We start from the raw sequence: 18464 nt of genomic DNA, 5'->3' as shown, positions 1-18464 counted from the left end.
CACTTTCTACCCTTCCCTCACCTCCTTCCCTCACCTCCTTCCGTCCATGAACATTGACCTCACATACATGACAGAAGAAAGCAACATGGTGGATCCTATCGCTTATTTTAACGGCAAACAAAGTCACAAATGATCTAAATATTCCCTATTTAACAAATACACCCAATTCATCTGAATAAATAAGACAAAGCCAAACAGCTGAATAAAATCGAAATATTATTAGTGGTGAAATGATAGCTGCTCTCTCCCAGTTCTAATAATGAATAGATGCTGTGATCAGAGAGACTATGGAAATGGCTGCCTGACCAACGTCAACCATTCAAGCAGATAACAACCACAGTAAGAAGCACAAACCAACGCCATGCCTCACCACAGATTCTCATTCCACTCACAAACACTGCACTCCAAAACCACACGCAAATACACAAGACTCACTGTAGATATATACATCACACACACTCTCCAACCGGGAATTGAGATTCTGTACAGCTGCCGGAGTGATATTCCACAATCCGAGTGTGAATTTGCATGCGTGAGGTGTGAGTGAGTGAGTGCGCTGTGAGTGAGTGAGTGTGTGCGCTGTGAGTGTGTGTAATTAAAGGCAATCCTAAGGTTAAGTGATACAAGTGTGAAGATTGCGGGAGAGATCGATCCAACGGAGCCTCCCAGTTTTGCACACTGACTGGGATTTGTTTTGGAGGGGCTGTGAAACGAAAGAAGGCGGGCAGGCGGCAAGCCCAGCGTGTGGAGTGGAGGGGGAGGAGAGGAAGTGAGGGAGGAGAGGAAGGGAGCGGCGCGTTGAAAGGCCCGGCCTCGCAGCCCTGTCGTATTTCACAGTCTTCCTCTCTCTCTTGCATTCTCTACAGTGCTCACTGTCTGCTGCGCTGTGCCGTGCTGCGTGCGTGAGAGAGAGAGTGCGGGCGGCCCCAGGGAGCTGCTTGTGGCTTATCACACGCAGGCAGTTAGAAAAGCTTCCTGTCGGGGGCCCGCTGAAGGAGGGAGGGAGAGAGCGAAGGAGAGAGCGAAGGAGAGAGAGAGAGAGAGAGAGAGAGAGAGAGAGAGAGAGAGAGAGAGAGAGAGAGAGAGAGAGAGAGAGAGAGAGAGGAGAGAGAGAGAGAGAGAGAGAGAGAGAGAGAGAGAGAGAGAGAGAGAGAGAGAGAGAGAGAGAGAGAGAGAGAGAGAGAGAAAAACCTTGAAGGCTAGAAAAACAAGATGCCGTTGGGTTTACGCTCAAACACAGCAGCCATGTCTAGCGGTGCCGAGCGGGGAACGAGGGAGGGAGAGAGGGCTCACGGGCGGACAGGGCTAGCGGAGGAGAAGAAGAACAAGGGAAGGGAGGAGGAGAGTGGACGCTACAGGATTAAATCTGCCCTCCTCCTCCTCCTCCTCTCCTCTCGTATAAATCAAAGAGCTCCGTCTGGAGCGCATGCCTCACTGCCTCCAGTACACACACTACGGAGAGTACACACACACACACTCAAAACCCTGGCCACAGACGCTGGTCTACTAAAACCAACCCTACCTTTGATCTAGAGGGAAACCATTTCTCCCACCTCCAAACCGTTTTATCTTCCCATTTCATAGAACACACTACCAATTCCCTCCAACACCAACTATCTGTCCTGCTGTCCACCTCAGGTAAAAACCACATTCAATTTGAGACCCTCTCTACCCCCAGCTCATTTCATCTCCCCGCGTCTCAAAAGGTTGTCTTTCTACTGCAGTCTTCTTTAAATCTACAATGTTTTGCATTGGAGAGTAAGAAGACGGGATGAAGGGAGGAGGAAGGGAGGGAGAGGACGAGTCATGCGTTCCAAACAGCATTAATGGTTGGTTTCCTGCGAGCGGTGCCAGTCCTTTCAGGCAGCCCTGCTGGAACTAATCCACAGGCTCATTAATCTGGGGGGACAAATTAGTCATGGACGGCCTTAATCCCAATGTTCCTAATATTCCCAGGGTTTAGACCAGGAAAAGGGAGAAATGGAATTTTTATCCAAGTTGTGTTTTTTTTTTCGTTTTGGGAAACTGGGTTGGATGTGGTAGGAATTAAGAGCTACTGGAGATTTGGAGAGAGAAGAGAGCAGAGCCATACTCCAGCAAGTCTGTGTGTGTGAGAGAGCGGGGTGAGTGTATGTGGGAGAGCACAGTGTGTGTGAGAGTGAGAGTGAGAAAGAGAGAGAGAGAGAGAGAGAGGGCAGTGTGTATGCTAGCGAGGCGACTGCTCTGAGCTCTGTGCCTGGTGGAGGGCTCTCACATGGCCTCTCGTCTCCTAGACAAGTAAAGAGATGGGAATGTGAAGGGAGGGAGGGAGGGACGACAGGGAGAGAGAACTAGCAGACAAACTGAACGAGATGGAGAGAATGAACGACAACAACCCAGGGAGAGAGAGACAGAAGAACAAACCAACACACTAGCACCCAGTTCAGCCCTTCACATCAACACACTAGCACCCAGTTCAGCCCTTCACATCAACACACTAGCACCCAGTTCAGCCCTTCACATCAACACACTAGCACCCAGTACAGCCCTTCACATCAACACACTAGCACCCAGTACAGCCCTTCACATCAACACACTAGCACCCAGTACAGCCCTTCAAACCAACACACTAGCACCCAGTACAGCCCTTCACATCAACACACTAGCACCCAGTACAGCCCTTCACATCAACACACTAGCACCCAGTACAGCCCTTCAAACCAACACACTAGCACCCAGTACAGCCCTTCACACCAACACACTAGCACCCAGTACAGCCCTTCACATCAACACACTAGCACCCAGTTCAGCCCTTCACATCAACACACTAGCACCCAGTACAGCCCTTCAAACCAACACACTAGCACCCAGTACAGCCCTTCAAACCAACACACTAGCACCCAGTACAGGCCTTCACATCAACACACTAGCACCCCACACAGCCCTTCAAACCAACACACTAGCACCCAGTACAGCCCTTCAAACCAACACACTAGCACCCAGTACAGCCCTTCACATCAACACACTAGCACCCCACACAGCCCTTCACACCAACACACTAGCACCCCCACACAGCCCTTCACACCAACACACTAGCACCCCACACAGCCCTTCACACCAACACACTAGCACCCCACACAGCCCTTCACATCAACACACTAGCACCCCACACAGCCCTTCACATCAACACACTAGCACCCCACACAGCCCTTCACATCAACACACTAGCACCCCACACAGCCCTTCACATCAACACACTAGCACCCCACACAGCCCTTCACATCAACACACTAGCACCCCACACAGCCCTTCACATCAACACACTAGCACCCCACCCAGCCCTTCACATCAACACACTAGCACCCAGTACAGCCTTCAAACCAACACACTAGCACCCAGTACAGCCCTTCAAACCAACACACTAGCACCCCACACAGCCCTTCACATCAACACACTAGCACCCCACACAGCCCTTCACACAACACACTAGCACCCCACACAGCCCTTCACATCAACACACTAGCACCCCACACAGCCCTTCACATCAACACACTAGCACCCCACACAGCCCTTCACATCAACACACTAGCACCCCACACAGCCCTTCACATCAACACACTAGCACCCCCACACAGCCCTTCACATCAACACACTAGCACCCCACACAGCCCTTCACATCAACACACTAGCACCCCACCCAGCCCTTCACATCAACACACTAGCACCCAGTACAGCCCTTCAAACCAACACACTAGCACCCAGTACAGCCCTTCAAACCAACACACTAGCACCCCACACAGCCCTTCACATCAACACACTAGCACCCAGTTCAGCCCTTCACATCAACACACTAGCACCCAGTACAGCCCTTCAAACCAACACACTAGCACCCAGTACAGCCCTTCAAACCAACACACTAGCACCCAGTACAGGCCTTCACATCAACACACTAGCACCCCACACAGCCCTTCAAACCAACACACTAGCACCCAGTACAGCCCTTCAAACCAACACACTAGCACCCAGTACAGCCCTTCACATCAACACACTAGCACCCCACACAGCCCTTCACACCAACACACTAGCACCCCACACAGCCCTTCACACCAACACACTAGCACCCCACACAGCCCTTCACACCAACACACTAGCACCCCACACAGCCCTTCACATCAACACACTAGCACCCCACACAGCCCTTCACACCAACACACTAGCACCCCACACAGCCCTTCACATCAACACACTAGCACCCCACACAGCCCTTCACATCAACACACTAGCACCCAGTACAGCCCTTCAAACCAACACACTAGCACCCAGTACAGCCCTTCAAACCAACACACTAGCACCCCACACAGCCCTTCACATCAACACACTAGCACCCCACACAGCCCTTCACACCAACACACTAGCACCCCACACAGCCCTTCACATCAACACACTAGCACCCCACACAGCCCTTCACACCAACACACTAGCACCCCACACAGCCCTTCACACCAACACACTAGCACCCCACACAGCCCTTCACATCAACACACTAGCACCCCACACAGCCCTTCACACCAACACACTAGCACCCCACACAGCCCTTCCACATATGTTATCAAATCATCTTACCTCGTATCCTAGGCGGGAAGCCCTCTGCAGCAGGGTCTCTCCTGCGTTCTTGTTGACGATGAGCCTGCGGGCCTCGGGAGGCATGGGTCGGCTGGCAGGGGTAGAGGTGGGCACCGGGGGGTTGGAGGGGGTTGGCGTGATGTCCTGGGTCTCTGTAGGGCTGGGCAGAGGGCTGAGCTGGGGGGGCAGGGTGAGAGGGGGGGGCGGGGGGAGGAGTGGGAGTAATCCGACAGGGATGAAGACCTCCTCCGCTTCTCGCTGCAGTGCTTTTCCTTGACCTGCTGTGTGTGATGGGGGAGGGAGAGAGAGGGAGAACATATTAAGAGTCTGCATGACAGATCTTCCATAGAAATCTTCCACACACACATACTGAGATAACGCTATCCTCTTTCCTGTGTGTGTGTGTATATGTATGTATGTGTGTGTGTGTGTGTGTGTGTGTGTGTGTGTGTGTGTGTGTGTGTGTGTGTGTGTGTGTGTGTGTCGACAAGACGCTGCCCAACAAGCTCGTCCCATACTGACACACCTGACACATGGCCGTGGAGTGGGGGAACAACAGAACAGAGAGAGGAGAGGAGAGAAAGAGTTTGAAAGAGGAACACGATACTGAGGTTATCAGAGCACTGTCCCTCTATTTTTACAGTCTGAGCTGCTCTCCTCCATCCCTCCCTCTCTCAGTCCTCACCCTCTCTGCGGAGGTTATCCTTTATGCTGTCCTCCACTTCCTTTTCTTCTTCTCTCTCCCTCCTTTTTTCTCTCCCTCTATGGAGATTAGGGTCGCTGGTCTAGTCTAGGGTGAAGTGCTAATTATTCCCGACCACAGGTTGTGTGTGCACTGCGGCCCCCCCCCCCCCCCCCCCCCCACACACACACACACACACACACACACACACACACACACACACACACACACACACACACACACGGTAGCTGCGCGGTGGCGGGGCTAATAAATGTCAGCTCTTCTCCAGGGGCCCTGGCCTCGCAAAGTCATTTATAACCATGAGCACTGGCTTGTCAGAGAGAGATGGGGGGGGGGGGGGGGGGGGAGTGAGAGCGTGACTTGACTGCCCACCGCCAGAAATTCCCCAGGAAACACACGCGCACCCAATTGTTACTCCAAAATGTAAAGCTCCTAACAAAAAGCTGATTTTCTCAGAGGCTGCCTTTGTAACACTGTTATAAATTAGGCAAAGACAGCCATTAGTGCAACACACATTTCTGGTTGGTTATCCAGTTAGCATCAATAGTTGATGGTCGGTTATCCAGTTAGCATCAATAGTTGATGGTCGGTTATCCAGTTAGCATCAATAGTTGATGGTCGGTTATCCAGTTAGCATCAATAGTTGATGGTCGGTTATCCAGTTAGCATCAATAGTTGATGGTCGGTTATCCAGTTAGCATCAATAGTTGATGGTCGGTTATCCAGTTAGCATCAATAGTTGATGGTCGGTTATCCAGTTAGCATCAATAGTTGATGGTCGGTTATCCAGTTAGCATCAATAGTTGATGGTCGGTTATCCAGTTAGCATCAATAGTTGATGGTCGGTTATCCAGTTAGTATCAATAGTTGATGGTCGGTTATCCAGTTAGTATCAATAGTTGATGGTCGGTTATCCAGTTAGTATCAATAGTTGATGGTCGGTTATCCAGTTAGCATCAATAGTTGATGGTCGGTTATCCAGTTAGCATCAATAGTTGATGGTCGGTTATCCAGTTAGTATCAATAGTTGATGGTCGGTTATCCAGTTAGCATCAATAATTGATGGTCGGTTATCCAGTTAGCATCAATAATTGATGGTTGGTTATCCAGTTAGCATCAATAATTGATGGTTGGTTATCCAGTTAGTATCAATAGTTGATGGTTGGTTATCCAGTTAGCATCAATAGTTGATGGTCGGTTATCCAGTTAGCATCAATAGTTGATGGTCGGTTATCCAGTTAGTATCAATAGTTGGTGGTCGGTTATCCAGTTAGTATCAATAGTTGGTGGTCGGTTATCCAGTTAGCATCAATAGTTGATGGTCGGTTATCCAGTTAGCATCAATAGTTGATGGTCGGTTATCCAGTTAGCATCAATAGTTGATGGTCGGTTATCCAGTTAGTATCAATAGTTGATGGTCGGTTATCCAGTTAGTATCAATAGTTGATGGTCGGTTATCCAGTTAGCATCAATAGTTGATGGTCGGTTATCCAGTTAGCATCAATAGTTGATGGTTGGTTATCCAGTTAGCATCAATAGTTGATGGTCGGTTATCCAGTTAGCATCAATAGTTGATGGTTGGTTATCCAGTTAGCATCAATAGTTGATGGTTGGTTATCCAGTTAGTATCAATAGTTGATGGTTGGTTATCCAGTTAGCATCAATAGTTGATGGTTGCTACATCTAGATTGTTACCCTGAGTGTGACAATGTTTTATGTAAATATCACATCCATGTATGAGATTATAAAATGCTATATTTTAAAAGGGATCTGAAAACGCCTCCATATTTAGGCTCCGCATTCTGATTTGACACATTCTGAAGACACGTTAAATGAATGTGACGCTTCTAAAAGGAAAGTAACATGAAAGACGTGACGATGCGTTCATGATACAGATCTGCACATTGTGTGTGTGTTTGGACACGTCTGTCAGCGACGGCAGCAGCCAGCGAACGGCAAACAGGATACAGCCACCGCGTCTGTCCCGGAGAGATCTGTGTGTGTGTGTGAATACCGCAGCAGGCGGAAGGAGGAAGGAGGAGAAAGAGAGGAAAGGGAGCAGAGAGGCTCGGGGAGGAGGGCTGTGTGTGTGTGTGTGTGTGTGTGTGTGTGCGTGGTGTGATTTTGCAGGTGCCGTGCTGACAGCTGCTACGCTGGGTAATTCCTCAGGGCTGGACGGACAGACACGCCATCACACACACACACACAACTCACACAGCACAACTCCTGCAGTATACTCAGTATTGTGATGTGATCTACATAGCCAGAGACAAGGCTCTCACAGACATGACACACAAGCCGAGGCCCATTCCTGCTCCCTGGGGTTGCTGTGTTTTGTGGAGAATGTGCTTCCGTCACAGTCCAGACCTCTAGAGCACACTCACCCTCCACCCTCTTTCCCTTCCTCACTCCCTCACTCCTTCCATCCCTCCTCCTCTTCCAGTCTGGGGTGGATTGTGTTCAGAGCAGGGGGAGGTCACAGCAGCGACACACATACACACACACACTCGCGGTGACCCCAAGCACACCTCCCTCTGAGCTTTCCCAGTGAGCTCCAATAAGCCCCATAATTGTAATAATCAACATGGTTGTGATTTGAAGCATATTTAAAGAGCTCTGCCCAGGGGGGTTCAGCCAATGGGAACACACAGTGGAACAGAGGACTCGATCTCTCACACACTGGGAGAGAGGATGACAAAAAAACTAAGAGAGAGAATGTTTCCGCAAGAGTGTGTGCACAAAAGCGTGAAAAGGAGTGTGTGTGTTCCACTCACCTTATTCTCCCTCTCTTCCCTCAGTTCTTCATTCCCCAGCCCCAGTCCCAGCCTCTCCCTCTCCCTCTCCCTCTGGCTGGTGTGTTTAGTCTTGCACTGCCGCTTGCCCTTGGGCTTGTCCTGGTCGCCGTGCCGACGGAGTCTGGGGGTCACCAGGTCCCCCGTTGGGTTGGGGTCATGGTCGGGGTGAGGGCCGGGGTGGGGGGGTCCCAGTCCCAGAGCACTGGTCCTGCGGTGTTCTTTTAGCCTCTGTCTCTTGTCTGACAGCCGTGGAGGGCTGGGGGTGAGGGTGATGTGGGGGTGTGCAGGGGCCAGGGAGTGAAAGGGGGTGAGGGCAGGGGTGTTGGTCTGGAGGGGTGGTCTTCTGACAGGGGTGTTGGACGGGGTCCAGGAGAGGCGGTCCCGATGCGCTGGGGTCAGAGGAACAGACGGCAGCACCACTAGACAGAGGGAGGGATGGGAGAGGTTAGCTGATCAAGTCCCGGAAAACAGAACCATCTCCCACAGAGCAAATACAACCAGCTAAATTACACTACAAATACTACTTATCCCCTGGCACTACTGGGAGTGGAGGCTTTTGTTCCAGCCCAGCACCAACACACCTGGTGGACCTGATAAAGATAGAATGGACTATTGTTTGTTTCAAGGCCATGTGCAACAGCCAACACCAGAAAAAAAGTCTCTGTTCTTTCCCAAGTGTCTCTTTTTTCTAGGATGAAAACAAAACAAGCATGTACGTCGACTTTCCTCCAAGGTCTCGTTAGGGAATGTGATGGGACAGAGAGGGCTGGGGCTGAATGCTAGAGTGACGTTCTCACGAAGACGTCCGTGGTATCTGGGGATCTAGAGGGGGTTATGGGATACAGGAGGGATATATGAAATATGACAGAGGGAAAAAGAGAGGGAAAACAGAGAGAGGTGAGAGAGATCGGGTGGGCAAGAGATGGAGAGTGATTGCAAAAGGGCAGCTAGCCTGCGAGACAAAGAGCGCGCGAGAGAGAGAGCGCGAGAGAGAGAGCGAGCGAGCGAGCGAGCGGGGGAGGGAGAACGAGCAGAACAAAGAGCGAGAGAGAGTGCAGGAGAGAGCGAGAGAAAACACGAGGGAGTGGGGGGGAAGCGAGAGGAGGGTGTGTATCAGCTGTTTTCCATTGCGTGCACCAACAGCAGCATGAAACATACGAAATGACAGACCCTGGGTGCAGCTGCAACACACACCCACCCACCCACCCACACACACACACACCCACACACACACACACACACACACACACACACACACACACACACACACACACACACACACACACACACACACACACCACGTGGTGAAGAGAAAGAGAGGCGGTTTCAGAGAGCCAGTGGGGAGGTTTAATTCGTCCATCTGGTAAATGATTTATCGTGCTGGGCGGGAGGCTCGCTGAAAATGGCCTTCCTCCTCCCCTCCTCCTCCTCCTCTGAGGATATCCAGAGGGGAGAGGCCAATCCACCACACACACGCACTCGTTCTCACACTTACCTGGTCACACACCACAGCTCTTTCCTAGTGAATGGAGGAGGGGCTAAATGGAGGAGGGGCTAAATGGAGGAGGGGCTAATGGTGGAAGACATGTTCTATATTGTGTGCGTGTCTCAAGAACTCTATGGACAGACTGGGTACCATGACAACAATAGGCACATGTTCTGCTTACCACCAAACAATTCCTATCTGCAGAGAACAAACACACACTCGAGTGTGTCCCCTAGCTACCTCTGACGCCCCCCCCCCCCCCCCCCCCCCCCCCCCAGCACAGGGAACAGTCCCCAGAGAGGTGTAGCGCACTAAAGCATGTGTGGTGTGTAAACCGCTTCCCTTCTCCAATAAGGTGTAATTAATACCCTGTACTGTTGTGTTTCCTCCAGGGCTTAGAGGACCCACTTTAAACATCATGTCACCCCTCATCCTATTCAACCCCTTTCACACCACTCAAGGTTTAACAGGGCTCTTATCTGCCTGGGGTGCAGCTGCACATCTTCAAATTAGTCAACGCACCCTGACAAACCCTGGGACAACGTGGAGGGGCCTTGAACACACCTCTAAACGCCCTGACAAACCCTGGGACAACGTGGAGGGGCCTTGAACACACCTCTAAACGCCCTGACAAACCCTGGGACAACGTGGAGGGGCCTTGAACACACCTCTAAACGCCCTGACAAACCCTGGGACAACGTGGAGGGGCGCTGAACACACCTCTAAACGCCCTAACAAACCCTGGGACAACATGGAGGAGTGTTGAACACACCTCTAAACGCCCTGACAAACCCTGGGACAACATGGAGGGGCCTTGAACACACCTCTAAACGCCCTGACAAACCCTGGGACAACATGGAGGAGCGTTGAACACACCTCTAAACGCCCTGACAAACCCTGGGACAACATGGAGGGGCCTTGAACACACCTCTAAACGCCCTGACAAACCCTGGGACAACATGGAGGGGCCTTGAACACACCTCTAAACGCCCTAACAAACCCTGGGACAACATGGAGGGGCCTTGAACACACCTCTAAACGCCCTAACAAACCCTGGGACAACGTGGAGGGGCCTTGAACACACCTCTAAACGCCCTGACAAACCCTGGGACAACGTGGAGGGGCGTTGAACACACCTCTAAACGCCCTGACAAACCCTGGGACAACGTGGAGGGGCCTTGAACACACCTCTAAACGCCCTGACAAACCCTGGGACAACGTGGAGGGGCCTTGAACACACCTCTAAACGCCCTAACAAACCCTGGGACAACGTGGAGGGGCCTTGAACACACCTCTAAACGCCCTGACAAACCCTGGGACAACGTGGAGGGGCCTTGAACACACCTCTAAACACCCTGACAAACCCTGGGACAACGTGGAGGGGCCTTGAACACACCTCTAAACACCCTGACAAACCCTGGGACAATGTGGAGGGGCCTTGAACACACCTCTAAACACCCTGACAAACCCTGGGACAACGTGGAGGGGCCTTGAACACACCTCTAAACACCCTGACAAACCCTGGGACAACGTGGAGGGGCGTTGAACACACCTCTAAACACCCTGACAAACGAGACTAATGGAAAGGGTGGGGGGTATATGTGTAGTGTCTAGTCACTTACAAAGAGGATGTGTGTGTGTGTGTCTGACTGAGGGGTGTGTGTAGTACAGGGAATGCGAAGGAGTGTGTGTGTGTCTGGTGCAAAGTGGATATCTATTTGTGGAACGTTGAGTGTGTGTGTGTGTGTGTGTGTGTGTGTGTGTTTGCTTGTAGGTTCGTTAAACAACCATTAGAATGCAACATGGCCGAGAAGTGATTCAGAGAAGAGCAGTTTGACTGACACACACCTCTGCATGTTCCATACGTCAGAGGAGCTGTGAGTACTCACACAGTTAGACTCTTTACTGAAGACAAGGAAGAAGGATACGATATCAAGGAGAGAGAGAGAGGAGAGAGGAGAGAGAGGAGAGCGAGAGGAGAGAGAGAGAGATAGAGGAGAGAGGAGAGAGAGAGGAGAGAGAGAGAGGAGAGAGGGAATGAACAGGTGACTAGCAGAAATATCAGAGACGCTGAGATGAGAAAGTGAGAGACAGAGGGGAAAAAAATACATTTGCTGGCGGAGAGAGAGAGAAAGAGAGAAAAAAGCCAGAAAAAAGCAGAGAGAGAGAGAGAGAACTGCTGGTTGAACTACAAGTGTTATTAACGGTGGAATCTCACGCCTCATTATGCCCAGGCACGAGTTGCCACGGCGATATCGTTTAAGAGCCAGAGAGAGGTAGTGGGAGAGAGAGAGAACGTTGTGTGAGAGAGAGCAAGACAGACAGAAATCTAGAGAGGAGAGAGGTACAAGCTGTCTGTCACCCAGACAACCACTAACATATCCCCAAAACGGCTGCCTACTGCCTTCGTTTCCACACCAACACCTCGTGTTTCACGTTCACTGCTCAGCCCACTTCCCTGAGCTCTGTTCTCTCTGTAACCCCAAAGGGAACATACAACATGTAGGCTACGCTAGCTAGCTGGCTACAGGCCAATCTTCAAGGTCGTATAGCCAAGGCAACACGCCCGTAGACTACAGTGAAAAAGGTGGAAATTGGGAGCAAAGCTCGTCCCCAAAATGTTTTACTAATAAAATAGGTGCAGTGAAATGCACAGTGAAATGCAGTGAAATACATTCATGGTGCTGAATGCAGTGAGTGACTCAACACTACAGCGCTGGAGTGGCTTTTACTGATGTTGAGTCAATAAAGGTGGGGTTATTGTTCTTTATGGACGGTTGTAAAGAACATGATTATCATGCATTCCACATCCACACAGCCCATTGCCTCAGTGACTCAACTGAAAACGCTTGTCAACATCTGCCAGAAAGGATGGTTGGAACGATTATTATTATACGAAAAACCCAAACTCTAGAAGACCCAAAATAAGCTATTTTTATCAACTTTATTTAACGTACCTCGCTCGCTGTCGCCGTGACCAAACGTTTCGTTGCACCAGGCGTGGCCGTTGACCTCTGACCTGCGTTTCAGGCTCCGGTCTTCCTGTGAGGCAACCTTCCTGTCTGTGCCGCCAACATCGGGGCACCCGTTGGGCAGGGTCGTCGTCATGGCGATGCTTCCATTGACCTCTGTCGACCTCTGGGTGGCGGCCTGCCATTGGCTGAGCTCCTGGGCGAGGCGGGGCTTGCTGAGTCGGAGGCCGGTCAGCTCGATACACACCTTGAGGTTCTTTAGCTCCTCTGGGACGGGCTCAGTGGGGCCTGGGGAGACGGAGATGGACCACCAGGGGTTAAATCAACATTTGGGAAACCAAGTCAGTGTGGGTTAGATGATGTATGAAGTTCAGTCAGAGCAACAACCTACTGGAGATGAAAGAGTAAAGACACCATTGAGGCTGTGTAATGGTACACTGGAAACGTTCTCCATCTCTCCCCAAATCCACCACCAACACTTTAAAATAGAAATCATCTAATAATGAATGGAAAACACATGAAAACACATCTTTCTCAAATTACATTTGGGTGGAAAAATCCAGTTGATCCTTGTACGCCGATAGAATTTCCATATAAAGAGGCACGAATTGTAACAAAATGCGCTTGAATCTAATGAATATAGTTGCATTGGAAGCTCAGCTAATAAAAGAAGTTAAACATTTGTTTTTAACTGAAAAGCTGTGCTGTTTTGAAAGAGCTCACCTCCAACACCCTGTTAACAACAAATGGGAGCATTTCCACAGAGTTGTAAATAAAGTAGCGATGCTCAGAAGGTTATTTTGGGTTGAAACCAAACTGGTGTGTTTGTGAAGCACGACACCGCAGAGCCCCTTGACGAATCACAGCTGTGTGTGTGTGTGTGTGTGTGTGTGTGTGTGTGTGTGTTTGGTTTCGTGTAGGCAACTGAACACAAATCACACTACATGAAAAGACTGAGAAAGACACCACCACAAAAGAGAACGACAGAGAGAGAGAACGAGAGAGAGAGAACGAGAGAGAGAGAACGAGAGAGAGAGAGAACGAGAGAGAGAGAGAACGAGAGAGAGAGAGAACGAGAGAGAGAGAACGAGAGAGAGAGAACGAGAGAGAGAGAACGAGAGAGAGAGAGAACGAGAGAGAGAGAGAACGAGAGAGAGAGAACGAGAGAGAGAGAGAACGAGAGAGAGAGCCCAGCAACATGAAAGCAGATGAATACAGGCAGGGGAGAGAGTGATGACAGACAGGATGGGGGGATTCTCTTGTCACTGAGCGAGGGATGGGGAAGGAGGGAGAGAAAGAGGAAGGGAAGAATAAAGGAGAGGTAAATAGATCCATGCCGAGGGCCCTTACCGTTTGTTAGCCTGGCTCTTTTGGCTGGAACATCCATCGTCTCCTCCATCTCCTCTTCTCTCTCATTTTCCTCCCGCTCTTTCCCCTGGCTGTCGGCCTGGAGTGGCTGGCACGGTTCCAGGGCATACGCGTGTTTCCTGCCAGGTACCGCGGTGGGCATGGAGGCTGGCATGATGCCAGGGTTGGCATCCTTCTGGGCCAGCCTTTCCACTGGGGCCGTGGGCAGGCTGGCAGACCGCTCCTGTGGGAGCATACACACCCTCTCCTCTTTCTCCATCATCATCCCCCTCTTCCTCTCCTCCAGGTCGGGGCCAGCCTGCTCCCTCTCTCTGGGTGGGAGGCCCTCGGTGTGTGGGCATCGCTGGAGAACAGGCACTCTGTTGTTGGGGCACGTCGGCTGCACACCTGCACGCACGCACACACACACACACACACACACACACACACACACACACACACACACACACACACACACACACACACACACACACACACACACACACACACACACACACACACACACACACACACACAGAAGGGGGATAATCAAATACACTGAGCAGCACTGGAGAAACCACAGCACTCTCATCAAACTAAATCAGTTTAAAATGATGACTGCTGGTCCAGGCTCAAGACGAGGTAGAAAATACTCCCCACACAAACAGCCAACACTATGTTTGGCCGAGGCCCACCATGCTCTTCCCACACACATAGGCAGCGAGAGAGGCAGCGAGAGAGGCAGCGAGAGAGGCAGCGAGAGAGGCAGCGAGAGAGGCAGCGAGAGAGAGAGAAAGAGCGAGCGACTGGGTCTTTCCGACTCCCTGGGCTCAAATTAGCTTCAAACATCAGCTCGGGCTGGCTTCCAGCTCTACCCCCTATTCCCACCCACTGCTGCTTCCAGCTCTCTCTCGCTCCCCGTCTCTCTGCCCTCTCTCTTTCCCTCTGTCCTCTCTCACTTTTCCAGCCCTCCCTCCCTCCCTCCTCTTCATGTCCGGGCTGTAAAAGGCTCCTTGAGAATGTCTCTAGGCAGTCTAAAGCAGCCGCTTGGATCAAAGGCAGCTGGTGGGGGTGTCTGCTCTCTCTATCGCCCGCTCTCTTTCCTTTTTCCCCTTCTATCTTTCCACTCGCTTTCTCTCTCTCTCTCTTTCTCTGGCTGTACCCCAGGCCCTGGCTACATGCTGTGCTGCCTCACAGGGCTTGCCCTTGTACTGGCCCAGACAGGAATACCCCGCCCTGCTCTGGGACACACACCCATCCCCCCAGGTCCTGTCCTGCCAGCGCCCCAAATATCTCTCCATCTGGCAAACAGCATTATATGACTCACGCCACTCCGCTTGGCACGGCGCGCACCCCATAACGACAGCGTCTGCGCCATGGCAACACGCCACCAAAGGGGGGGTCACCATGGCAACGCGTGCCACTGCGTGCGATGTCCACTGGTTTCCAAAACATCCAGAGAGGAAGCTAGTTCACCCGTGCCGTGCACTATGCCATAACAGCTATATGCCGTGCACTATGCCATAACAGCTATATGCCGTGCACTATGCCATAACAGCTATATGCCGTGCACTATGCCATAACAGCTATATGCCGTGCACTATGCCATAACAGCTATATGCCGTGCACTATGCCATAACAGCTATATGCCGTGCACTATGCCATAACAGCTATATGCCGTGCACTATGCCATAACAGCTATATGCCGTGCACTATGCCATAACAGCTATATGCCGTGCACTATGCCATAACAGCTATATGCCGTGCACTATGCCATAACAGCTATATGCCGTGCACTAGGCCATAACAGCTATATGCCGTGCACTATGCCATAACAGCTATATGCCGTGCACTATGCCATAACAGCTATATGCCGTGCACTATGCCATAACAGCTATATGCCGTGCACTATGCCATAACAGCTATATGCCGTGCACTGTGCCATAACAGCTATATGCCGTGCACTGTGCCATAACAGCTATATGCCGTGCACTATGCCATAACAGCTATAACACACAGCATGTTGAAATATCTTCCCCTAATATATACATTCCTCTCCCACGCATTCTAATGGTGTGGCTTCATATGCAAAGCAGCTCCGTTATGGAGGAAGGATAGGGAAGGGTTAAATATGAAGGCTGTTTTGTTACAATAGAGAGAGAAAAACCCCTCCGTCAGCCCTCATGAGGAAGGGAGAGAGAGGGGGAGGCTGGGCAGGTCGGGCGGATGTGTTTACCGCCCCGTATCCGCTGGTTACGAGCTGCTGCACCGTGTTACAGCTCTGGGGCTGTCCCTAGGCAGGGAGGAAGTACGCAGCAGCTCTTTGAGGTAGGTAGGAGTCTGTGTGTGTGTGTGTGTGTGTGTGTGTGTGTGTGTGTGGTGTGTGTGTGTGTGTGTGTGTGTGTGTGTGTGTGTGTGTGTGTGTGTGTGTGTGTGTGTGTGTGTGGAGCGCTCCGGGTTCCTCTTACCGTCCTTCTCAGCCTCGTCTGTGAGGGCTGTGGCCCCTGGCCCCGTTCTGGCTGGGCCTTGGCAGCGCGCCCTGTCCTCTCCTCCATCCCCCTCTCTCCGCTCGCGCTGGCTGTCTGCCAAGTCCACCGCCGCCCCTCCTCCCTCCTTCTCCTTCAGTTCCAGCTCAGAGAAGCGCAGCATAGCACGCTACAGACACACACACACACACACACACACACACAGTCATGAGACCGACCCTGCGCTGCTCTCTTTTTCTCTCTCCGCACGAGGCCTCTTTCCTTGCTCCTCTACTAAGGGTCTGCGTCCCCAAAGGCCAAAGTGACTTCCTTCCTCCTTCCCTTATTTCCTCCCTTTAGTTATCGTCTCCTTTCCGTCATTTGCACTGATGTGGATGCAAGAGCTGACAGGGTGAACGCCAGCCTCTGGACTGCTGTTTGTTATGTAGCCTTAACCGTCACCTGTCAACTTGTTGTGAGATCAGATCAGTGCAGATTGAGGAAGGAGAGGGGGCAAGGAAAGGAAGCCATTTTAGACTCTGTTGACTCTCTCTGTAGCCGTTCATGCTTTACAGTGAGGTCACCTCAACAACAGCTAACAACATTGACATCAATAAAACAGTTATGGTCTGGTAACAGTTCTCCATGCCCCTTGTCGATTTTTACTCCTGACTGGCTGTCTTTAACAGAAACACACAAAAACAACGACAGAAAAGCCTGATTCTTCTACTACGCTCCTGAAACCGCAAAAACCAAAATGAAAATAATAATTTGTCAAATTTTGGAATAAGAAGTGTAAATGAACTGACCTCACAGTAAGCAGCAGGTTGACTTAATTTACTGTCCTCTTGTGTTAAGCCTTCCATCTAAGTAATTGAATTAAACGGGTGCTCAATATTTTTGGCCAGTCATTTCAGTCATACAACTGTCATTTCAGTGATATAGAAAACAACTGACATTCATTGATATTAAAACCCATCCTATTAACATCACACAGTTATGCATATGAATTGATTTAATAAACAAGTCAGAGTAGCAAGGTAAACAGAAGTGTGAATTAAGCAATAAGGCCCAAGTTGGTGTGGTACATGGTCAATATACCACGGCTAAGGGCAGTTCTAATGCACGACGCAACGAGGAGTGCCTGGACACAGCCCTTAGCCGTGGTATATTGGCCATATACCACAAACCCCCGAGGTGCCTTATTGCTATTATAAACTGGTTACCAACATAATTAGAGCAGTAAAAATACATGTTTTGCCATACCCGTGGTATACGTCTGTCAGCCAATCAGCATTCAGGGCTCAAACCACCCAATTTATAATAGCCTATAGATCATATTCAATACAACAGGGTTTCTGCCAGCCAAATGCCAATCTAGAAAGACATGAACACTGGAGCACACAATCTTGGGCATCACAGAAACCTCCCTGTTGGGCTCCCATATAGGAACCATTAATTCAGTGGTAAATCAATGACCAGGCAGCAGAGGCAGAGGCTGAGGCTGGGGAATAGGGCTGAGGCTGGGGAATAGGGCTGAGGCTGGGGAATAGGGCTGAGGCTGGGGAATAGGGCTGAGGCTGGGGAATAGGGCTGAGGCTGGGGAATAGGGCTGAGGCTGGGGAATAGGGCTGAGGCTGGGGAATAGGGATGGGGTTGGGGCGAGAGCCGCTCTAGTTGCAGGGCTTTGTTGAGTCTGTTTTGCGGAGGCTGGGCTGCTAGCGGGCGCTAATCTCCACCGTCGGAGAAGGACTGGGAATTGGCCAGGATTCCACTAGAGCAGAGCTGAGAGAGCCAGGCTGTCTCTGCACCCCAGCGCTCAGCCAACAGAGCTAGGAGGAGGATGGGGGAGAGGGGGAGGGGAGGTTAACAGAGTATAATTTGAGGACAGAGGAGCCTTTTGGGGACTGGGAGAAGGGAGGGGGCTGGCTGCTCTACCTCTATCCCTCCCCTCCTTCACTACCATCTATCCCCCCAACCCCAGGCCTCACCTGCAGGTTAACAATAGCCCGGGGCTTTAAGAGCCCGACAGGCCGCCATGGCACACACACGCTCAGAGGCACACACACACAGCCAGCAGCTTAGCTTCTGCCT

At 51.1% G+C, this 18464-nt stretch overlaps 1 protein-coding gene across 1 annotated transcript in view; it reads right to left on the bottom strand.

The window, feature by feature from the left end:
• LOC106575672 (BCL-6 corepressor) overlaps nucleotides 1-18464 on the bottom strand; it is a 59539-nt gene that overhangs the window by 20424 nt on the left and 20651 nt on the right. The window contains 7 exon segments of the mRNA XM_045699210.2: nucleotides 4603-4749; nucleotides 4752-4883; nucleotides 8080-8519; nucleotides 12544-12846; nucleotides 13909-14313; nucleotides 16374-16560; nucleotides 17180-17236. Of these exon segments, the coding sequence (XP_045555166.2) occupies nucleotides 4603-4749; nucleotides 4752-4883; nucleotides 8080-8519; nucleotides 12544-12846; nucleotides 13909-14313; nucleotides 16374-16560; nucleotides 17180-17236 (1671 nt within the window).

Source organism: Salmo salar, chromosome 17, assembly GCF_965601325.2.
Source record: "Salmo salar chromosome 17, fSalSal1, whole genome shotgun sequence".
Lineage (NCBI taxonomy): Eukaryota > Metazoa > Chordata > Actinopteri > Salmoniformes > Salmonidae > Salmo > Salmo salar.
The sequence above is the reverse complement of the archived record's forward strand: the minus strand, read 5'-3'. Positions and strand labels throughout refer to the sequence as shown.